Below are 26436 nucleotides of genomic sequence, written 5' to 3'. Positions count from 1 at the left end.
TCATGTGTTAATGTTCTACCTTCGATAGGTAAGAAAACCTTCCTTTGGTGTAAGGCTCTAAAACATAAGGTTAAGGCTATAGTTTCCGTAACATTAAATGGGTAATTGAAGTAAATAATAAGATCATTACTAGGAGGTTATAATGTAAGTTACTAAGGATAGTTGGATGTAATAAACCCATATATGCATTGCACAAGTAGATCCTTAGTAAGTCCTAGGAAGGTGACCTAATATGTATGATTATGTTTATGTCCATATGCATGACTTTGTAGTATTGGTCTTTCTATTATGAAGCTGTGCATGGAATGAATCTATATGATGTGGTCTTATATTCATATGAACTATGTTGGTCTAAATGACTATATGATGAAGGTCTTGTATTGACATGAACGAAGTTGCTTTCACTTGCTTGTTGAGGTATGACTAAAATGTTAAGGTTTCTGGTCTCATGAAGGGTTTACTAAGAACGTATGGGGTTAAGGTGATCCATATGTTCATTGAACTAGTAGGCAAATATTGAGGTCATGATCAAGGTCTTATAATGATGAATTAGAAAAGAAGTAAAAATATGTACAACTTGAAATAGCTTACTGTAAAGTCAATGTAGTCTTGACTTAAACGTGTATTATATATATTATGATTATGTGATGATATGTGTTGGCTTAGGTAGGTTATATGTATGTTTCCTTGTGGATTTAAGGTGGTGTATTGAGCCAAATAACAGTATAGGGATACTTTGGAGTTAATGAATAAAAGCAAGAAATGTTCACTGTTAAGTAGGAACAGCTTGCTGTAAATTGTCTTAAAAAATGTAAAAAATTATATATATGATCTTATGTGAGGTTTGGTCTTTCAATATATTTGTATGATTTATATGTATGATATCAATGATTTTATTTAATGTTTTTATAAAGATTGACTCAAAAAGACACGAAGTATGATTTCAAGAAAATGTCCCTTTTAAATGCATGTTTCGCATCGTTACCATACTTAGACCATTCCTGTACTAATCTCATTCTTCTTAAATTTTTAAACAATGTGTAGGTTATGGATGCTTAAAGGATGTCTATTATTGAGGATATTTATGTGTGATTCCCAAGCTAAAGTAAATGGGTCCTTATGTTCCAAGGATTCCCTATTCATGTCATAATGTAAAATTTATTAAATATTGTATACATATGTCTTATGTTTTAATGGTCGTGTCCCTAATGTATTCTAATGTTGTTTAGTCTAAAATGACAAAGAGGCTTATGGTCTAACTATGTATTATGATTTATGTTTTATATATAAATGAAGTGATGTTTCTAGCATATAATGTGCGATGAAAAGTTGTAAAGTTTTCACTAAATTTACTATGTAAATGCGATGAATGATAACTATGGGCATGTACATGACCTTAGAGAGGTCAATTACACCATGTTACTTCTGGGGGGGCTCTCTTGATATGACAAACATGGTATCCGAGCGTGAGGTTTTTAAAAGTTTTATGGAGTCCAAGAAGACTCATGTTGCAACGTCTAGTAGGGTCTTGTATCATTAGTGATGATTCGCGACACATCAAATGGTACTATAGGAAATAGGATGCTAGAGTTTCCCTTATTCATAATTCTCATATCGTGCCATACAACATTACACTATAAGATTTCTCTCTCTTATGTTTTCTGGTCTGGTGGTCTTTTAGATGTGATTGCTTGGATGAGATTTTTTTTATGCTTGAGGGAGAAAAGGTTAGTTTAAAAGCTTATATTGATTTTATGGTTTGAATGAGTATATGTGAGGGTGGATTTTTTCATGTTTTTATGATGTGATGCCAATTATGTATGTTAAATTCACTTTCACACATACTCATCAAACCATAAAACAAACATAAGCATCAAAACTCACCTTTTCTCCCTCAGGCATAATGATGCCATCTCATTCAAGAAACCACATCTAAAAGGCAACGAAAAAGAAAATATAAGAGAGAGATCATAGAGAGTTAAGTTCTAAGGCAATACATAAAAATTATGAAAAAGGGAAACTCTATCATCCTATAGCCTCTTGCAAATAGATGTGTTGCGACTCAAAAAGATAATATAGATTCTACACGACGTGGCAATATGAGACTTTTAGAACGTAAAACAACTTTCATAAACCACATTCTATGATACCACGTTTGTCACATCCGACAAGGACCCCCTAGAAGTAACATGACGTACTTATCCTTTTGAAGGTCTTAAACAAGCCCGTAGTTATCATTCATCGCATTTTTATAGGTAAATTTAGCGGAATATGTAAAACTTTCTTAAGACAGCATATGCTAGAACATTACTTCATATATATATAAAATATCATCATACATAGTAAAAGACACTAATAATTTTTTGCCATCCTAGACTCAATATTATAAGTGTACATTAGGGACACAACCCTCTTATAACAGCATACATAAGTAAAACATTGAAGAACTTTACAATTAACCATAAGTAGGGAATCCTGCAACTTAAGGACCCCTTTCCTTGATCTTGGGAATCACATATCAATCTCCTCAATCATAGAGATATCCTTTAAGCATCGATAACCTACACTTTTTATAAAGTAGAGAGAATGAGTTAGTACAAGAATGCAATAAGTATGACAACCATGAAAAACATGCATTTAAAAGGGATATTTTCTTGAAATCATAATTCATGTCTTTTAGAGAAATTCTTTATAAAACATTTATACAATACAATTAATATCATTCACGTACTTCATATAGACATATTAAAACGCCAAACATCAAATAAAATTACACATAGAATTTAAGCAAGATTTGCATTAAGTTTATAGTTACCTATTTCACCTGTACAGTGAATCCTTTTCTTCTTACATCCTATTTCCCTCAAGTAACACTCTATTGATACTTGGTCAAATGCATCACCTTAAATCCAAAATGGAGTCATATATAAAACCTACATAAACAAACACATACTATCATAGTAGTATAACAACTAATAGACACGTTTAAGTGAAGAGTGTGATGGATTTAAAATAATCTACATCAACTTGCATATCTACTCACTTTATTTCACATAAAGCATAATAAAATATTACTCAAAATCCCAATCTAAGCCCACTAGTGCAATGTACATGTGAATCCCCATAAACTCAAACAAACATAGTAAACCTATCATGAGATCACTGGCCATAACACTTTATTTCATACATCAACAAGGCCATATAGACAACTTCATTTATTCCAACAAGACCATCATGATATAGTAATTAAGACAAACTTATGCACATAAGCATAAGACCACATCATATAGTCTCATACCATGCACATTTTCATAACAAGTAGAAAAATACTAAAAAGTCATGCATAAGGAACATATACATAGACACGTTCATTAGAACACCTTCTTAGAACTCCCTAATGAGCTATTCGTAAAATGTCTAGGTGGGTTCATTGCTTCAACCTATCCTAACTAACCTCCTTTGTTTCATCCTTTTATGGGTCCTAGTTATTTACTTGAATTGTTTTTTTTTACTTTAGGGATACTATATCCTTAACCAACAGTAAGACCATGAGTGCTACATTGAATTTGGTGATGTAGAGGATTAAACCAATGGAAGATGTTCATACCTAGCCAAGGTAGAACATTAACACATGCTTGCATACAAAGTGAATTCACTTGCTAGATAATATGTGGCAAGCACGATTATGGATATGTGAGATATACATGACCCTATACATGCTCATTAGAATTGGCAACTCATCTGAGGAACCATGGGTGGATATTCCTCAAGGAAAGTCAACACTTCATGTACAACCATAGGTGAATTTTCCTCCAAGGGAATGCAACACCTTATGAAGACAAAATGGTGAATCTGTCTCAAGGGGAAGTCAACACCTCTTATCGTGAAGTTCACTGGGATGTAATCTAAGTTCCCTTTATTAAAAGGCCTTTATTACATTATTTCATAAAACAGAGGCTTAAGATATTGATTCCTTATATGATTTTTGCATATTCAAGTACCTATCTAGTTTCAGGGTACTATTGAGCATAACCAACAAGGCCAATCTATTAAGTAGATCTTAATAAATATGTGTATATACATGTGAGTAACCCTTTAAAATAACATATTTACACCGCACAAGTGCATAAGATACTCATACATTCATATTCATGTATTTAGGAAACTAAACCTAGGAACTATCCTTCCGAGACACACATGTGCAATATATAGACAAGGTCCCATACCCTTGCCTATACAAGTACACCTATCAAGTCATCCTAGTGAATGTAATACATAACATACTTCAAGTACATTTATCTTACATGCATAGTAGTAGACATTTAGTGAATATGAGAACAACATTTCATTAGACACCATGACCCTTTAATACATTCTAAGCATGAATAATGTGTGAGTGTATGTGTATATTGGTCAGCATGATCACATAATGTGTATCAACCAACACATTGAGGTAGCCACCCTCTTCAGAACATATTACATTTTCAAGCATAGACCACACAACACAATTTAGCATAGGAGACAAGCTAACTTCACTTTACATTCAAGACTCCTAAACTTAGCAATTCACATAGGGGTACATAGGTAAAGGATTATCAACCATTAAAACTCTTCAATTCCACCACGTACACTTAACCCAAACATAGATATACACATGCTTATATAATAGCCATTGAACCTAGATCATAACTAGAAGAGGAAAGTAGCTATAAGCTTGACATAGTGTGATCATTAAAAACTCACAATCATGTATTCATTAATTTTACTTCAAGGCGATATTCAACACATATATATTGATAATATAGTAAAAACTGCCCCTGTAAGTGGACCAGACCACACAATAACATACAAGGCTTCATCATCTAAAATAATATCGAAACGTACAGATGAAGAAAAATTCTTACCAATTAATCAACCATTGATCATCATTGATCAATACACATTTTTTGTCATCAACACATTATTGGGAAGCAACTAAATTTACTTTTAATTATGACGGAGTCACACATAAATCTTTACAAGGCCATTACAACAATATAGACTAAACAATCAACTCAGTAAAGAGTAGTGGAAATAGGTAATACTTCTAATTCACTAAATCCTTGATCATCAATCATATATTATGGATAATGTACATTTTAGGAAGACTCTAAATATATCATTACAGAAAAGGGATCATGGTTCATCTAACCTAAAATCGAGATCACATCACACACATAACATTATTAATCAATAGACATGATGAAGTTATGTCAATCTTTTCCAAGACTTCATTATTTTGTTCATACATGATTCATACCAAAAATTCAAACATGATACTAACCAAAGGCATTACCTACAATCATATTAACATAATCGAATTCCACATTCATAGATTATAAGGTCAATATTATAGTAAAAAAAAAGAGATATAGGTTAGTCTTTTTCAAATCTTCATATATTTTTACACATGGATCATTCATCTTAAATTGACCATCAATATACATAATAAAAAGTAAACATAAAAAATTCAATGTAAGAGAATAACAAATCAACTATTAACAACTCACGTTAACAATGCCCATATATAGGCAAAATTGAGTTTGTGGAGGCACATGGTTTCACAATGTAATTTGATTGAAATTGATGTTAAAACCAATACATAATTATCATCATCATGATTCAGATTTTTAATATATTTTAAGTAAAAAACCAAGGCTAGATTGAAGAAGAAGAAGCTTGATCAAAATCTCTTTGAAAACATTGTGATTAACTTTCTAGATGGAAGGATAACTATAGCTGAAGGATCATCATACTTTTATTTATAATAAAAAATCTAAACATTTATGAAAAATCCATGGGAATCCAGATCCAAACTGTTCTTGAACTTCACCTTTATGGAGGTTTCTAGAGAGAATTGGTTTTGGAGGGAAAGTGTACTTTGTGTAGAATTGATTGGGAATGGGATGTTCACGTTTTATAGAACATAAATACACCAAAAAAATCAATTAAACAGCCAAGCAGTGTCTTGACAACATTTTGGTCCTTCTCTATGGCCTCTTGTGGGGCCCTCTGAAGTCGTTGCATGATGTTTCCAACATAAACATGAACACTAAAAATTCATGGGCCTTTCACGTCAGTTTCTCCCAAAAAATTTAGACTAAACACGTCCAGACATGCTCAGCAACATTAAGACGCACATCAATATCTCGAGGCCTAACTTTAACGTCTTGGAAATTCATGGATATTTATCCTCTAATCTTCATGAAACTCAGCATACTTCTTTAAAACATTTTTTTTAATCATGTAAGTATTTCATAAGATCTAGTTGTCTAACATCTTGGTCGTCCCTTGACGTTTGACTTCCAAATTACTTCAAGTCATCAATGCATATTAATTAGCATGTTAACAAGCTTATAGGAACAAGATAGTATCTAGACACCCTAACTCATTTGGGGGGTCTTAATATAGGACATTTGGATATTATAGGTTGATTTTAACCTGTCTCTTATTAGACGAAATTTTTCCAAAGATTCATAGATTATTTTGGACCAAGGAGGGAAGACTCTCCCACCTCAAACCACCCAATCGGAACCTACATATCTTACCATAGAGGAATTTAAATTGAGAAATTAAAATACTCGAGTGATAGCTATTATTATAGGAAAACTCAATAAATGGCAATTGATTGTCCCAATTTTCATTGAAGTCTATAAAACAAGCTTTTAACATGTCCTCAAGGGCTTGAATAGTACGGTCCCTTCACCATTCTTTTGGGGATAAAAAGCTGTGTTAGCTTTAATTGTATAGCAAACCCTTTTTGGGAATACAACATAAATGAGAAGTGAATTGAGCGCCTCTATTTGATATGATGGACAAAGGAATCCCATGATGACTCACAATCTCATTGATGTAAATTCTTTCCCAATCCTCCGCTGAATTAGTATACTTAAAGGTGATAAATGAGCGGATTTTGTCAATCTAGCAACTATCACGATTGAGTCATTTTGCCTCCTAGTCTGAGGCAACCCAACTACAAAGTCGACGTTAATTTCTTCTGACAACAAAGTAGGGAAAAACATTTCTTGGATTAGACCAGTACGGTTTAGATGCTCGACTTTCACTTGTTGGTAAATTGGACACTTAGCTATAACTTCGCTATGTCCCCTTTTTAGGCCATCCTACAAATATATCTTTTTATGATCATGGTACATTTTGGTGGAACCTGGATGGATAGAATATTTGGAACCATGAGATTCCTCTAATACCTTATTGCTTAAATCATCAACTACCTGTACACATAATCTATTTTGGTACCTTACAACACCATTCGCCACTTAGTAGAATGACTCTTTAAACTTTCTAAGTAGCGATTCCTTAAACTCCATCAATACTGGATCAATATGTTGTTTAGACATCACCTAAACAACAAAGGATGACTCGGAGTTATTATAAAAAACAAAACCACAATTTGGGGAATGTTTCAACCAAACACCCAATCTAGCAAAGCTATGAACATATTTAACTAGGTCTTTCTTGCCTTCTTCCACATGATACACACTACCCATGGTCATACAAACTAAAGCATCGCAACCATATTGGCTTTGACTATTGGTACAGACACTAATATCATAATCATTCAAAAATTCGAACAATCTTATATGTCGAAGATATAGATCATTTTGACTAAACACATATTGAAGATTCTTACGATCGGTATATTAATTCACATGAACGCTATACAAATAATGTTTCAATATTTTTAAAGCAAACGCTACGGCTTCTAATTCAAGATCATGAGTTGTTCTTATGCGGGTTGAGTTGTCAATGGGCATAAGTTACTACATTTAGATGTTGCATAAGAACAACAAAAACCCACTCGCGATGCCTCATAATAAATCACAAAGACCATGGTACCCTCCGGTAATGTCAATACTAGAGCGGAGGTAAGCCTATCTTTCAAAAATATTGATGATTTCTTCACATGCGATTGACCACTCAAATTTGACACTCTTTTGTGTCAAGGTAGTGAAAAGAGTAGCAATGGAAGCAAAAATATCCACGAACCTCATATAGTACACATCCAAACTCAAGAAAATCATTATGCTGGTTGGAGTCAATGTTGTAGGAAAATTCATTACTACTTTGACTTTCTTTTGATCGACATCTATGCCCTCACTTGAGATAATATGACCAAGAAACGCCACGAATCTCAACAAAAGCATACACTTGCTATACTTGGAAAATAGTTGGTGTTCCTTAAAGACTTGTAATACCACATTCACATGGTCTATGTGTTCACCCTTATTTTTGGAATATACAAAGTTGTCGTCAATGAATACATAAACAAATGAGTGTAGTATTTTTGAAACACCCTATTCATCAGGTCCGTAAAATAAGTAGGGGCATTAGTGAGACCAAAAGACATTACTAGGAACTCATAGTGACCATATCTAGTTCTAAATGTCATGTTAGGTACTTCCTCAACTCTCAACCTGATATGGTGATACCCTAAATCTCATGTTAATCATAATAAAGTAGCTCGCCCCTAAGAGTTGATCAAACAAGTTCTCAATCCGAGGGAGAAGATACTTGTTCTTAATGGTGACCTTATTGAGTTGACGATATTCAATGCACATCCTAAAGGACCCATTATTCATAGTCACCAACAATACAAGAGTACCCCATGGAGAAAGAATAGGTCAAATGAAACCTTTATCTAGTAAATCCACGAGTTACGCTTTCAACTCTTTCAATTTGTCCGGTGCCAGCTCATATAGATGAATTGAAATAGGATTCCTATCCGGTAATAAGTCAATGCAAAAGTCAATTTCTCGTTAAGGACATATTTTGGGAATGTCATTTGGAAAGACTTTCGGAAATTCCATTACTACATGGACCGACTCAATAGGGGGAATTTCTGTTGTAAGATATTTGAATCTTACGATATGGTAAAGACACCCTTTAGAGGAAATTTTACAATCTTTCAAACAAGATTTACTAAGAACTCGAGGAGTTGAGATACATTCTTTCCACTCTAAGAAGGGTTCATTAGGAAAGTTGAACTTGATTACCCTAGTCTGACAATTAATGGAAGCAAAACAAGCATGTAGAAAATCCATTCAAAAGATAACATCAAAATAAAACATATCAAGTTCTACCAAAATCTACTTATTTAAGTGTATTGGCAAGGATATCAGACAACTCCTAAAGACTCTTCTAGAAACAACGGAGTCACCCACAATAGTTGTAACCAAAAATGGTTCAATCAAAATTTCATTTAGAATATCAAACATTTAAGCTACAAGAGGAGTTATATTTTACGAGGTAGCATCACCATAAAGTAAAGCATAAACATGAATAGAAAAAACTTGTATCATACCGATGACCACATCGAGAGACTTCTCTTGCTCACCCCTAGGGGAGAGTGTAAAAGCCTATTCGCTTTGGAACTTCAGAACTAGTAGCACTAGCTTGAGCTTGACAACTTCCCTTCTCTTGAATATGTATATTAGGGCAATATCCAAAATAGTGGCCACTCTTGCCACACCCAAATAAATTGTCCCAACAAGACACTCACCACAATGCTTCTTACCCCACTTGGAACAAATATGTGTCATGGTATGTGAATTTCTACTTCTTGCATTTTGGGACTTGGTGTTAGAAGCACTATATTAAAGAGCCTTGGGAAACATTGTTGGAAACCCTTTCCTTGAATGTAGGTTTTTCTTGAACCTCAAGCCTACCCTTGGAAGTACCTCCCTCATAAGACTAAGCCCTCCTAAACTCCCTATTCTTCCTCTTGAGTCTAGTCTCATAACATTGTTTTGCATGAAAAATAAAACTAGAAGTATCCATATTGTCATGGACCATCGGAGAATGATAGTCTTCACTCAAATCATAAAACACTCTAGTGTTAAAGTGACTAATCGCATCCCTTGGCCTAGGTACTAAGGAAGGAGCATATTTCGACAACTTAGTAAAATACAAGAAGTACTCTAGCACACTCATACCTCCTTGGCAATTGTTGATTAATTCTACCAATTTTGACTCCATTTTCTCCCTAGAAAGAAACTATTAAAAAGATTTATACTAAACACCTCCAAAGTGATAGAACCCTTTATCAAGACCCTATTATCATTCCATTGGATGTATCATCTTTTAGATACATCCTTGAGTTCGTAGGAAGGTAGCTCGGACTTTTCATTTGAAGTCAAACCCATGGCATACAAAATCTTCTAGACCTGATCAATGAAGTCTTGGGGGTCTTCATTCACTTTTTATCTATCGAAAAAAGGAGAGTTCATCCTTATGATGTCCCTCAAGTGGGAATCTTTAGTACTAGTATTAGGTTGAACACGAGGTCCAACCTCCTGATTGGCTTGATCCATCATTGCTTGGTCTGGAGAGGCTACCTCTTGAGCTTGAGTAGTCATGTCTTGAGACAAAGTAAAAAACACATACCTTATGTATCCATCCATCATATGTCGAGGAATGACCACATCTTGGACTTGTGGAGGAACTTGGTTGTCTTGTGGAGGGACTTGGTTAGCTTGGGGAGGAGCTCCTGCATTAGCTACACCTTTCTCCACTTTTTTTCCTATTGCACGTCTTGTAGTTATATCCTATATTAACAACAAAATTATTAGAAGAAAGAGGGACACATAATTCTACCACTCATAAGGCATGACTTTTGGGATTACCAATAAGTTCTAAATGTCATATAGGCTCTTATTTATAAATGTGGCGCGCTCCACACCTAGGAATATTACTCTAGGTTTATGTGGTTCACTGATATATCAATCAAAATACTTCTTTAACCTCATGCTCAGATAAAAAGTTTGTCATGACCGGGAAGCACCCCCTAGATGTAATTGGCATCTTCGACCTTGTGGAGGACTAAGACTAGCCTAATAGCATTTGTCATTATATATCATAGACTGGACTATTGAAGAAATAAAACATTTCAAACTTACATATATATAGTGAGGATTACATAGACCTCTTTTATCACACACCGAGAGGACACCCTAGAAGATATGGCACTCTCGGACCATAACATGGCATATTTGACGTCTGGAAGGTCTTGTAGAAGCCCTTTGAAATCATTCATTGCATGCATGTATGAAAAGTAGTGTGGAATTAAAACATTTCATAGGAAAACAAATATCTTTCATTTCAAAACAGTAGTAAACTCTAAGTCTCAATGTATCTCATCCTTAGATTTTAAGAAATACTTGGGACACGGACCACAATATAAAAATCCAACAGTCTAGCATCTATTACAATAATTTGAAATAATGAAGTCCAAAGATGATTATGACCTCGAGTCAAATGAGTACATTCTTCACCTTACTTTAAAGAATCATAATTTCCATGCTTTACTTCAAGACGTGTCTCACTTTCCACCTACACCGTTAGATATAAAAAAAATATTTGGAATTTGTACAAACACATGTAGTAAGTATGGATTAATGCATAAAATCATAAGAAACATGGTTTTTTTTATTAAAACTCCTAGAATAAGAATAAGAATTACATTTAAACACCAAACAACACAATTAGAACACATTTAAAATTATGGCCACATTTCATGAAAGTTACAGTAATATATACATTGAACCAACAGTGAGTTCACTATAAGTTCTCCTAAATTTCACATAACACAATATAGCATTAAAATTACATCAAAAACATATAAATAAGAGAATCTCCTACCAAAGGTAATTCAAACGCTCACATAAGTGAGTTATGAATCGACCGCCCATAGAATCTCTTTACACATACCTAAGAGATCCTTTAAAGTACCTAGGATAAGATCATTATCACTTCATACAAATACATATATATGATATGACATCAACTCACAGATGTTATCAAAAGACATACTTAAGTAATTGAAGAACAGAACGCCCATACACCCTCTCCAAAAGTATCTAAATAATCCTTAAGACTTTCTAAGTTTAGATCATGTCAAATTTGACAATTTAATTTCTCTTACTATAGTCATTCTTACGAAATACCTAGGTAAGACATAAAGTGACAATTCATATGCCCCCTTGAAACCTTAACAATGCAACACTTAAACTACTCAAGGTAGGTACTTATTGATTAAGATGTTTTACACCTTATGTCATTATAATTTAAGAGACATTCACCACTAATAAGAACATTAACGTAATGGTGTTGTAGAAGACAAAGGGGCTAAATAACTATTATCTTCAAAGCCTAATTGTGCACTGTCTAGATAGCGTCATATACCACTACCTAACCTTCATCGAATTTTCCAACAACAGTGGGTATATTATGTGATAAGAATAGCAATTAACCAACATAGACCATGGTATCTAGGGATGGATCCGGAGTTATAACCTACTCTGATTGAGGGTGTTCTACTTGTCAATGGTAGCACATGGACACATACCATGTAGGCACATAGTTAACGAATATAAAGTGTTTCTTTTTACTTTAGCCTCATTCTTAACTAGAGCTACTATTCATACTATACTCAAGCGGTAGTAACCTTTGTTCTGATAGAGTACTTCACATAAAGGAGTACATGAGCAGGCTCCATATAAACTTCGCAACCGAATCACATTACACCTTACCAATGAGGTCCCCTTGGGTTTCCTTACAGTTGTTAAGTGGATTGCTCAATAATTTTTCTAATGATGATTTCATGTCATTCCATAAAACCAACCTTAATTCCTCCATTAAGACAAGAAGGATAACATTACGGCTTACAACTTCAAGGATATCATAACCTTAAAATTAGGTTGATGATTCCACATAAAGGACCTTCTTAGCAATGTTAAAGTACACATGTCAATCACACATACTAGACTAATAGACATTAGCATGATAGGTCAAGAATTCATATTGAAATTGTACATGTAACAAGTAAGGGACACAAGGTTACCAAGAAAAAAATAAGACACATACATACTTCACATATAACATATAATTCTAGACGAACAAAGGCATAACCAACATCATCTATAGGTCACCATATCCACTACTATAATAACATTAATATAACTTTAATAAGACTCATATAACCAATGAGGAAGAATCATAACTCAACCCTAAGACTACACACATGAGAGTGCACACATAAGGACATAGTCATACTCTAACATGCTCACCTAATGTCAAAAGAAGAACACATACTTTCACATTATACACAATTAAATACATATGATCATACGTAACGTAAATAAAGCAGACAAACTATAATAATACATCATGTAATTCCAACAAGGCTATAATCATCATAATAAATAAAGTAAGAGCGACTAGGCTAGATCATTGAAAAGTAAAGAACATAGCACCGCCACCACAAGTGGATCATACAAATAACATAATTAAACACTTACTACACATAAAATCAAGAGAATTATGGCATCGTACAACCAATCCACTACTACAACTTCATTCCATAGATAAATCATCCAATATAATACTCAAAGACCCTTACCTATTGCTATGATCACCAATTCAATTTAATATCTACAATAGACAATTGAATCACGGTTTATTCAACATATATTTATGAAATTAGGGAAGCACACTTACAATTCTAACATGATTCTATCATAATTCAACATCCCTACTCAAACTACATAAGAATCCAATAGACCTAACGCATGATCAATTCACCAACAAAGTAGTAAAAAACAAGAGTTCATGAATAACATGGGTACATAGAGTATCTATGTTAACACAATAAAATTAAAATAAATTCAATTAATACATAATTATGCAAAATGTTTTATGCAAGAACTCATGGATAGATATCAAAATTGGACCAGTTCATTTTTGAAAGACTTTAGAAATCACTTTGAATTTTGTCTCCTTGAATAAAATAGTTTCAAGGATGAAAAATTATACCTCAATTTATGGTAGACCACTAATATGATGATTAACTAAAGAAGAATCACAAACCAATCATCAATCGAAGTTCTAACTTGACTTTTGATTTCACTAGAGTTCTAGAGAGTCTCTTAGAGAATTTGGGTTTTGAGTTTGAATAATGTATTCATGTAGGTAGTTAGGACTTATAAACCCACTTAAAATACATATAATACCTGTATAAAACCGCCTTAAAATTCTTTATCCGTACGGTGAATTTACCAATACAACCCATAACTTTACAGTGAAGCATGCGAATGGCAGGTCTCCCCTACAAATGCCCATCGACGGGGAATCGCCCAAGCAATCGACCGTCCTGTTCTTCTGTGTTTTGGGTAAAAGTATGGTCTTTGGAAGTCCATTTACCACGCCTTAGTGGTAACCTTCTCCACTTAACTAGGGGAGTTGACTGCCTTTCGTAGATAGGGCTGGTTTGACAACTTTTGGCTCAGTAGATGGGTCCTTCCTCAACGAACTTTAGTTGATCAATGTGGATGTTAGCGTGGAGGTTTCCAACGAAATATTTTTGTACACGATTTTAGGACCTCTCACATAAATTTCATCAAAAACAAACACCTAAAACTCCTAGAAACACACTAAGACACACAAGGTTGTTTCAAGGCAAACCTTTTGAACGTCGTGGACGTACTTGGAGTTTTCAACTCCAAATTTCATGAAGATGAGAAACTTACTCTTAACTTCAATTTAATTGATTTTAGAATTTTAAATTTTCAAGACACAACAGTTGGTCTCTAGTTTCACCTATGTCATTTTAGAGGTATTACATTCTCCCCCAGTTGGACAACATTCGTCCTTGAATGGCACTTGCTTCTTTTTTACACTTTAAAGAAACAAGGAAGTCAATAATAGCAGCATATAACCATACAACACCATTAAAATTTAATAATAAAACAAATTGAACATACTTAAGATACTCAAAACACAATAAGAAGCTAGAAACTTATTCGAAAACTCATTATGCAATTAAAATAACATTTTTTTTAAAATAGGAAGAACTCCTTTTTACATGCATTATAATTGTCATTTACATCAATTGTATACAAACTATATCAATTTTAAACGAAAGAATGATTGACTTCCAGTAAGCTGTTAGGTATTACACTCAACATTCTTCAAAATTTCAAAAATGCAACTACTAGGAAATTAATGATAAAATAATGACAATATAAGAGATAAAAAAATATAAACTCAATTTACAACCTAATCATATCTTAATGAAATGCACATTCATATTAATAAATGAAATTCAATCCCAACAACACTCCATACCATATTGCAACCATGCTACATACTATTATGACTTTCTAACTCTCAAGTTTGAGTATAATAAAATATATGAGTCAACAGATAACCATTCTAATGCTAAACATACTTCCCCGCATAGAAGGAACTCATTACACTGAAAAGAGAAATACAAGAAACTACCATCATCAACATCCTTATCTGACTTTGATCCTCTAGCCCGGAGTGCATAAAAATGATTCTTCTTGGGAGCATCATCTTCCAGTAAACTTGGAGGATCTTTCTTTCCTTTCCTTTCTCTAGCCGGAATAGTAGGACAATTTCTCATTTTATTTCCATACTTACCACAACCAAAGAAAATCCTCGTACCCATAAGGCATTGCCCATAGTGCCTCTTCCCACATGTAACACAAGTAGGCTAACCACCTTGAGAACCATTACCCTTCTCAAGTTTCACTGAAGGACCCGTAGGTTCATCTTGAGTGCAAGCTTTCTTGGACATAGTTTGGTTTTGATCACTTCAGTCACTCCTATTAACGTTTCTAGCAATACTACTATGTTTGGACTCCTTAATGGACTGGCATAAACCATGTGTCTAGACTAATTCATATAACCATGAATTATGGTCGTACGACACATTTCTTTAACAAGGTCGGCAACACTAGTGAAAAACGTATTCATCTCATCGCTAGGGTTAGACACGATGGATGGAACATACCTATACAACATAGTGAACTTCAAGGTATACTCATCAACACTCATATTTCCTTTATTAACAATGATAAACCCCTCAACCGTCACCTCCCTCCTCTCACATGGAAAGTACATTACAAAGAAAGCCTCCTTAAACTCTCTCTACTCAATAAGACTTTACTCAACCTTCCTAGTATATTGCGATTGAGAGTACTACACTTGAGAAACCTCCCTCAATTGATATGAATCTAACTCCTCCTTCTCCATAGAAGTCACCCCCATTTTATTTAACACCTTATACAAACAATATATACACTCTTGGGGATCCTCTCGCACCTTAGAGCAAAGAAACATAGGAGGATTAATCCTCACAAAATCTCTCAATCAAGATTTCGTAGTTCTCTCCACAACCTTCACTCTAGGATCAATAGCTCTATTCATATTGGTAGTCATGGATCGGGCTAAATTAAGTAAAGTATTTCAAATTTCCCCATTAGTCATTTCCGGGGGAACCACCAAAAGATCATTACTAACTTCCACTATAGGGACTTGAGCATTCCTAGCACATTGAGCACCTTGAAGAACTTCTTAAACTTCTTAATGAATGTCCTCATTCACCCTTCCTTCTTCGAACCTTCAAGCAGCCATCATTCTAGCAATAATATTCCTAAAAACATTAAGAAGAGTATTAATAAAGACACTCGTAAGTTTTTTTCATGTATTGAACGATACAAGAGTAAAGAAAAAAAGGAAACTCTATCGTTATGTAGATTCTCGGTCATAATTGTTTCACGACACATACTGATAATCGACACTCTATTTGATGTGGCTTTAATATAATTTTTTTAATTCCTAACACCACTTTCATAACCTATGCTATGATACCAAGTTTGTCACACCCCGAGAACACACCATAGAAGTTCCACTGTCTGAGTAAAACATGGTGTACATGACCTATCGAGGTCTTGTAGAAGCCCTATGACATCATTCATTGCATACGTGTATGAAAACTAGTGCCGAATTAAAAAATTTCACAAAAACATATCTTAAAATATTTTCATTTAAAAATAATAGAAATCTCTATCTCTCAATAGATTTCATACTTATACATAAATAATTGTTGGGACACGACCTATACAATTGAAATATAACAATGTAGCATCTATTACAACACTTTGAGATAAAGAAGCCTAAAGAAGATTATACCCTCGAGTCAAGTGAGGACATACATCAACTTGCCTGAATGAATCGTTATTTCCAAGCTTTACTTCAACATACTTCTAACCTTCCACCTACACATTTAGATATAACAAAATGTATTGAATTATTACAAACACATGTACAAAGTATGTATTAATGAATAAAATCACGAGAAACAGACATAAATGTGACACCCTCCTACTAAAGGTAATTCTAAGGCTCACTTAATTGAGTTATAAAGCGACTGCCCAAACAATCGCTATACACACACCTAAGAGATCCTTTAGAATACTTAGGATAAGATCCTTCTCACTTCATACAATAACATATATATAATATGACATTTCCCTCTGAAATATAATCAAATACTTACTTAAGTAACCAAAAATGAAAAAATCCCATACACCCTCTTCAAGATTACCTAAATTAGATCATGTATCTTTATCAATTTACTTTCCTTAATTCGAGTCATTCTTATGACTAACCCAGGAAAGACATGAACTGACCATTCCTGCCCCCTTCAGACCTTAACTAGGCAACCCTTAAAGTACTCTAAGTAAGTACTTATTCATTTACATCCCTTCTACCTTAAGTCATTATCTTCATTAGTTCACTTAAGAGGCCTTTATCACATGCAAGGACATTCAATTAATTGTATTGGAGAAGATCTAGGGAGTCACTCACTAATATCTTCAAATCCTACTAAGGCAACGTCTAGATAAACGTTCTATACCACCACCTACATTTCATAGAACATCTACACCGCTAATGGTTATCCTATATGATGAGAATAGACAATAACCGATATAGACCAGGGAGCTAGGTATGGAATCTAGAGTCATAACCTACTCCGTTATGAATATGAATGGTTTCTTTTTACATTATCCTAATACTAAACTAGAGCTACTTTCCAAACCATACTCACTCGGTGCTAGCCTTTATTATCATAGAGTTATTCATATAAAGGAGTACATGAAGAGGCTTCATATCAAGTTCACAACCCAATCACATTAAACATTACAAACAAGGTGCCATAGGGTTGCGTTACAATGGTTAAGAGGATAGCTCAATGATTTTCCTATTATTGATTTCACGTCGTTCCTGCCAACCAATATTAAGTACACCATTCACACAAAAAGGATACAATTATAACTTTCAACTTCAAGGATATCATAACCTTACAATTAGGTTGAAGGTTCCACATACATGACCTTGTTAGCAATGTTCAAGGTCACATGTCAATAACACATACAATACTAAGATGCTTTAGCATTTTAGGTCAAGAATTAATTTTCTCAATGTACATGTATCAATTAAGGGACACATGACTACCAAGACAAGACACATACATACGTAAAATACTATATAACTCTAGATGAACATAGACATAACAAACATCATCTATAGTTCAATCAATCATCAACTACAATATCATCAATACAATCATCAAAACACTGATATAACGAATAAGAAAGAATCATGCATCAACCCGAACACTTAACACATAAGTACATATTCATAGTCTAACATGATTACCTAATATCAATAGAAGAACACATATTTTCATATTAAACACAATTAGATAGACATGATCGTACTTGAAATAAATCGACTACACAATCCATCATAATACATCATGTAATTTTGATGTAATACCTCTAAATGACCTAGGTGAAACTAGATACTATCATGTTTTTAATTAGGGTCTAAGGTCCTAAAATTTTTATAATGTTTCATTGAGGGAGTGTTTAAAGTATTAGTTTTATTTGAAATTACACGTCAAGGGATGGCCAAGACATTCAACAACTAGTCACCTATGTACCTCATGTGTGTTTAATGCGTGTATGAGTTTGGTTTGATAATATGAGGTCATTATGTGAGTTATTATAGTGTTTATAATCAGTCTATAAGGTTTCATGAAGTTTGGAGGCGAAACATTAAAGAACGTCCATGACGTTCGACGGGTTTATTTTTAAACGACCTTGTATGTCCTGGCATGTTTCATCATGTTTTATGTGGTCGTTTCCAATGAAATTGATGTGAAAAGTCCTAAACTCGTATAATATCAAATTTGGCCCAAAAACATCCTGCAAAAAATCTCCAAGGACAAACCAATGGTCCTTGAGGAAGGACCTATTTTTGAGCCAAAGGCTATGAAGACCAACCCTAATCAATAGGCAATAGGCTGGTCGATGCCTCGTAATTGGTGGCCATTAGTCAAAACATAGACTAGGGAGATTAATCTCCCAATGTCCAGTCTCTGAAACAAACGACGGTCAGCCAAGATGGTCCATATGTGCCCAAAATTTCCGTCGATGGCCAATCGTTAGTGATGTTTGAAACTTCGCAGTTTAGTGTTAGGTTGCAATGATTAATTGGTAATTTAAACCTAAATCCAAATAAGATTTTGGGAGGTTACTTAGTGATATTTTAAGTGGGTTTATAGGTCCTAAATACCTAGTTTAATTCATTCTTCCAAATCAAAACCCCATAATGTCTAAGAAATTCTTTAGGACTCCATTGAAGCCAAAACTCAAGGATAAGCTTGGATTAATGACTTGAGTGGTGATTCATTATTAAGTTTGTGTATTCAAATCATTGAGGTATGTTTTTTATTATCCTTTAAACTTTATTCATTAATTATCCAAATATTCAAAGACATTTCTATGTTTACAAAAGATGAACTTTACAATTTTATTATCTATCCATGGGTTATTGAAATTAAGGTTTGCAATCATTATACATTGAATATATTTTTGTTAATTAGATGATTTAAACATATATATCCTATGAACTTATGTAATTCACGAACCCTAGTTTTGGACTACTTTATGGGTTAATTGATATTGTATTAATGCTTATAAATTCTAGTGTAGTTTTCTATGGTATATTGAATGATTTAATAATTGTATCCAATTGATGTCTAGTTTGTCTTATATTGAAAAATAGATATTTAATTGACCTAGTTTCCCCGATTATTATGATTTTTGTACTGAATTGAAGATCATGGTCATGGTTAAGGTCTTTTTTGTATTGAACCGGATAATTTAGTAATGTATTGATGTGGTGAGAATGGATTGGTGGTACTATGACCTATATCTCCTTATTTTATGTAATGTATATCTTGATCTATGTTGTTATAGGTATGGTCGACTTATGGTGGTAGTGCTATGTGTTATAATTGTGAATAATGTGTCCTCGTCGGAGTTACTTAAAGTATTATGATGATCATGGACTTGTTGGCAACTACTTGACATACTATGATGATTTTTGTAATTGATTATTTGATATATAATCATATTCATGTAATTGTAATTAACTGAATGTATATGTTCTTCTATTGATGTTTCCAGATAATAATGTTAGACTATGAGTATGTCCTTATGTTTTTATTCTTATAGTTGATGCATGATTCTTTCTATTTCACTTTATGAGTCTATGATGTTTATATTGATGATTTGATAATAGTTTATAGCTAATTTTAGATGATAATGGTTATTCCTATGTGCGTCTAGAATGATATGAAATATGTGCTAAAGCAATGTATTGGTGTGTCTTGTGGGGTAGACTTCTATTCCTTACTTGATAGATGTATGAATTTGAATAAGAGATGTCTTAAATTATGATGCCAAATCCTATTAGTGTTGTATGCATGAATTATATGTGACATTAAATGTTTCTAGAAGGTCCTTTATATAGAGTCTTCAACCTAGTGGTTAGGTTACGATCCTTGAAGTCGAAAGTCATAAATCCTTCTTGAATTAATGGTTGACATAAAGTTAGTTGGCTGGAACGGAATAAAATCATTCTTAGGAATGTCATTAAGCTATTTTCTTCCCCACTGAAAGCCATCCCTAGGAGACCTCTTTGGTAGGGTGAATGTGTTTAGGTTATGAACTAGATATGGAACCTCTTCATGTGAATTACTCTATGATAACAAAGGCTAGCACTAAGTGAGTATGCTAAGGAAAGTAACTCTAATAAATATTAAGGCTAGAGGGAAAAGAAACACTCCATATGACTTAACCATTTGCCTACATGGGATGTGTTGAAGTTCTACCATTTGCAAGAAGAACACCCTCCATCGTAGTAGGATACACCTCCAGATTCAATGCTTTGCTACCACGATCCGTATCGGTTATATCCTATTCTCATGATATGGGATACCTACTAGTATTGAAGAAGTTTTATGAAGTTTAGGAGGTGCTATGGGATGCTATTAGACATTGCATAATAATCTTTGAAGAAGTTAGTGAAAGTCCCTAGGCCTTCTCGAAGACAATTACTTGAATGTTTTTATGTGATGGATGTATCTTAAATAAAATAGTTAATTTAATGACTTAAGATGGGATGAATGTTCATTGAATAAGTACTTATCTAGTGTAGTTAAGGGTTGTCTAGTTAAGGTGTGAAGGGTACATAAGAATGGTAAATTCATATCTTACCTAAATAAGTCTTAAGAATGAATCTAGTTAGGAAAGTTGAATGATTATTTAGACATGATCCAAACTTAGGTAGTGTTAAGGGTCATTTAAGTAACCTTAAAGATGTCAAGTATTGTCACATCCTGATAACACACCGTAGAAGATATTTCACTCTCAGAGTGCAACCAGTGTACCTTATCTCTCAGAGGTCTTTTACAATCCCTGTCGCATCGTTCATCACACACACACACACACACACACACACACACACACATATATATATATATAATTAAAACTTTTTATAAACATTCTATAAGTCTTTAAAAACTGTTTCATATAAAACTCATAAGAAATACTAAGTGTCATTGTATAATCTCTTAGACACCAGAGTATGTGGCAAACGACCCATACACAATAGAAATGTAATACTACAATTTCTTTTAGAATACTTCAAAAGAGAAATAAAAAACATCTATGCCCTCGAGTTAAATAACGACATACTTCAACTATATTGAACAATCTTCTAATCCAGGCTTAACTCTCCAAAACAACTTCACCTATGAATAACTTTAGAGATAGAGTAAAAAAATTTAATTAGTACAACACATTTACTAAATATGACATACCGCATCGAATCATGAAAATGGACCTCTATTAAAAATATTCATCCTTTTGATTTAAATATCTTAATACAATTATAAGAACAACATTTAACCATTCTAGAAACAAATAAGGAATCACTTAGCCAATTCATCACAATTTTAAGGAAACTTTAGATGAATTACTTCACTGCATAATTAACTTCTTTATTATTAGAGTGAAGTGTCTAAACTTCACTTTAGACACCTTCTAGCATGTAATCCGCTCACTAAAATATATCGTAAGACTAATTTAAGAAAGACAAAGAGATACCGCCCATAAAACCTCTCTGGGCACACCTAAATTATCCCTAATACCACCTGTAATGAGATCAACACACATTTACAGTACACCAAACATAGTAACATGAGATTCATCTACCAAAGGTGATTCTAAGTCTTACTTAAATAAGTTGTGAAGCAACCTCACATACAATCCCTTACACACACACTTAAGAAATCTTATAGACTACCTAAGATAGAATCATTTTCACTTAATACATCAACATATCTTACTGATGGAAATCGAGAAATAAGTCCATGATTGTCCACTTGAAGATTACCTAAATAATCCTTAAGACTACAGAAGTCTTAGAACATGAGCACGCAATCAAATATTTTCTAACTAGAGTCATTCTTAAGACTTATCTAGGTAAGATACGAAGTGACCACTCTTACATTCCCTTCACACCTTAACTAGACAACCCTTAACTACTCTAGATATGTACTAATTCATTTAACATGCTTTCTTGACTTAAGTTTTGACATCCATTATTTCATTTAAGACTCATTTATCACATAAGTACATTCAGGTAATGGTCTTGGACAATACCTAGGGACTCTAACTAACACCTTCAAAGCTTATTATGCAATGTCTAGATAGAGTCTCATACCACAACCTAAACTTCCTAGAACTTTTCTAATTCTAGAAGATATCCTACATGATGAGAATAAGCAATAACTTACATAGACAATAATACATAGACATGGAATCCGGAGTTCTAATCTACTCCGATTAGGGTGTTCTAGTTTCCAAGGGTAGAACTAAGACACATCCCTTGTAGGCACAATATGAAGGGATATTAAGGTCTTTTATGTACTCTAGTCTTGTTCTCAAGTAGAGCTACATTGTACTCTAGTCTCTTTCTCAAGTATAGACACTTCCCATGACATAATTACTCGGTGCTAGCCTTAGTTGTCATAAAGTAATTCACATTAAAGGTTCATACAAAGGGGTTCCATATCTAGTTCATAAACTAACACATTCACCCTACCATAGAGGTCCACTAGGTCTACCTTACAATGGCGACTAAAATATATGTCATCCTGACTTTCCTAAGGATTATATGATTTCATTCCATCCAACCAACCCTAATTCCATGATTCATTGAATGAAGGATACCATTACGGCTCTCGACTCCATGTTCAACGTTAACCTTACCACTAGGTTTAAGGTTCCACGTACATGACATTCTTAACATCATTTAAGGTCTCACATATAAATAATTCATACATTACAAGGGTACCCTAAGTCTACCTAGTCAAGACATATCATATCCACATATCATTCATGCATGTATAGAGTAAGGGACACAAGTCTACCAAAACAAGACACGACATATATTAATTTATTACATATAGCATATTATTCTTTGATTCATTTAGAAATGACCCTTATCATCTTTATATGATCCTGTACATTACAATATCTTCGTTAATATAACCATGATAGACTCATATATTCAATTTAGGATTAATCATGCATCAATTTTATGACTACACACATAAGACATAGTCATAGTCTAACATGATCACCTATCAACAATAGAAGTACTCATACTTTCACTTATCACATGTAGATATATATGCTCATAATTCAAATAAATCAAGTAAACAAGTCATCATAAAACATCAAGTAGTGCTGTCAAGACCATGATCATCAAAATACATAAAGTAACACCTTCAAGGCTACATCATTCAAAAGTAAAGTGCGTAGCACTGCTACCATAAGTGGACAGTACATATAATAGCACAATTAATGTATAATTACCATAAAATAATGATAATTAGAGAATCGCAACGCAAATCCATTCTATCCACTTCAATCGATGTATAAATCATCCAATTCAAAACTATAAGGCCCTTACCCATGGCCATAAACATTAATTCAATATTTAAAAAATGGTATTGAATTAAAATAGATAAATTAAATTTAGATTTATAAATATAATAAAAATTATATATCAATTAAATAAAATTATTACATCAATCAATAGACCATAGAAAACTACACTAGAATTCTTAAGCATTAAGTCAATATCACTTAATCCGTAAAATAGCAAAAAACTAGGGTTCATCAATTAAATGGGTTCACAAATTAATTGAGTTAAAATAATATAATTAATAATAATTCAATAAATATTCAATTCTTTAAAGCCTTTAATGAATGAATCCATGGACAAATCATTAAATTGGACAAGATCATATTTGAAAACATTAGAGAACTCTTTGAATTTTAAGCTCCTTGATTAATAGAGTTTCAAGGATCCAACACCATACATTAGTGATGTTAATACACAAATTTGATGAAGAATCGCCACAAAAATCTTTAATTCAAGATCTTCCTTGAGTTTTGGCTCCAATGGAATTCTAGAGATTTTCTAAAGGATTTTTGGTTTGATTTTGAAGAATGAATTCTTCTAAGTTTTAAAGCCTTATAAAAAAGATTAAAATAAAAAAAGTACCGTATAGGAACCTACAAAAATACTATTTGTAAGTGGGGTGAATTGAACAATTCACCCCTATATATTATAGTGAATTGCGCACAAGAGACAGCCTCACAGACGGATGGCCACCAAGGGATCGTTTCCAAACCAACGGACCGTTTTGTTGGTCCATGGTTTGGAACTAAGGCTGGTCATTTGCTTGGAATCCTCCCATGCCTATGTTTTGACTCATGACACCCATTGACGGTGCATCGACTGGCGCACGAGCCATCTATTACCTCTGTCATTTTTGCCTGTCTTGGCTTCAAGTAAAGGGTCCTTCCTCAAGGACCATTGGGTTGTCATTGGGGTTTTTTGTTCAAAAAATTCCATACAGAATAGGTTTTTATAAAATTTTAAGACCTTCCACATCAATTTCATCCAAAACTAATAGGTAAAATTCGATGAAATATATGAATAGACACAACGTAACTTCAAGGCAAACCTTTCAAATGTTATGGACGTTCATAGACGTTTGACCTTCAAACTTAAATAATCTTGAATAACTTCCAATAAAAGCTATAATATCTCATATAATAACCTAATTAACACATTACCGACACATATAGGCAAATAACCACACATGAGGCATGTAGGTGACTTAGTCGTCGAACGTCTTGTTCATTCCTTAACATTTCACATCCAAATTATCTAAAAATCTAAACAATACCTGAATAAATAATTATAAAACTTTTAGGACCTTAGACCCTTATGAAAAAAAATTTAGGCTCTTGCTTCACCTAGGTCAATTTCGAGTTATTACAAGTGTGGACATTATATTCTTGAATTACATAGTAATTCTATTGATACCCTTTGAAAGAAGAATGTAATATTATATGTATGTTGTTTTATACGGTGATAATTATATTTACCTATGTAATCTAAAGTACCTCATATGTGTGTATGAAGGGATTTAATTGGTTGACAGTTCACAATTAACTCAAGTGAACCTTAAAATTATCTTTGGTAGAAGTTTGTTACATGTTTGGTGCATTCTAACTATATGCTTCTAATTATAGGAGGTCTTAAGGATCATTTAAGTGTGCTTAGAGAAGGTGCATGGTAGGTCTCTCTTTGTCTTACTTATGTGAGTCTTAGGATCGCTTTTAGTGGGAAAATTACATGCTAAAAAGTCTCCACTGTAATGTTGAGAAATTTCACTTTAACAGTTATGGAATTTAATGTAACAATCAATTACCTTAATGTTATGTTTTTCTAGAAACGTAATAAATTTCTAAAGTGTTATTTTATGTGTTTATAAGGTGTTAAGTGTTCTTATTGTGGTTAGGCTTTGATATTTTTTCAAAAAGAGCATTTTCCCAATAGATGTCCGTTTCCATTATTTTATGCATTATGCAATACTAATTAGTACATGTTTGTAATGATTTCATGCTTTTATCTATCTCTAAAGTGATTCATAGGTGAAAGTTCTTTTGACAGCTTTGCTAGGAACATACGATCTTTCAAGCAAGTTGAAGTATGTCCTCATTTGACTCAAGGGCATATACGTCTTTGATTTCTTTTATTGATGTATTTTAATAGATTTACTAGTTATGTATTTCT

The 26436-nt window shown here is 33.3% G+C and overlaps 1 protein-coding gene across 1 annotated transcript in view; it reads right to left on the bottom strand.

Annotated features, from left to right (window-relative positions):
• Positions 1 to 26436, bottom strand: part of LOC138348872 (uncharacterized) — a 93030-nt gene that overhangs the window by 20065 nt on the left and 46529 nt on the right. The window contains exon 3 of the mRNA XM_069298465.1: positions 10350 to 10604. Coding sequence (XP_069154566.1) covers positions 10350 to 10604 — 255 coding nt within the window. The remainder of the gene's footprint in view (positions 1 to 10349; positions 10605 to 26436) is intronic.

The sequence above is a fragment of the Solanum lycopersicum genome, chromosome 5 (assembly GCF_036512215.1).
Source record: "Solanum lycopersicum chromosome 5, SLM_r2.1".
NCBI classification, from domain to species: Eukaryota; Viridiplantae; Streptophyta; class Magnoliopsida; order Solanales; family Solanaceae; genus Solanum; species Solanum lycopersicum.
This window is presented reverse-complemented; position numbering and strand designations above follow the sequence as displayed.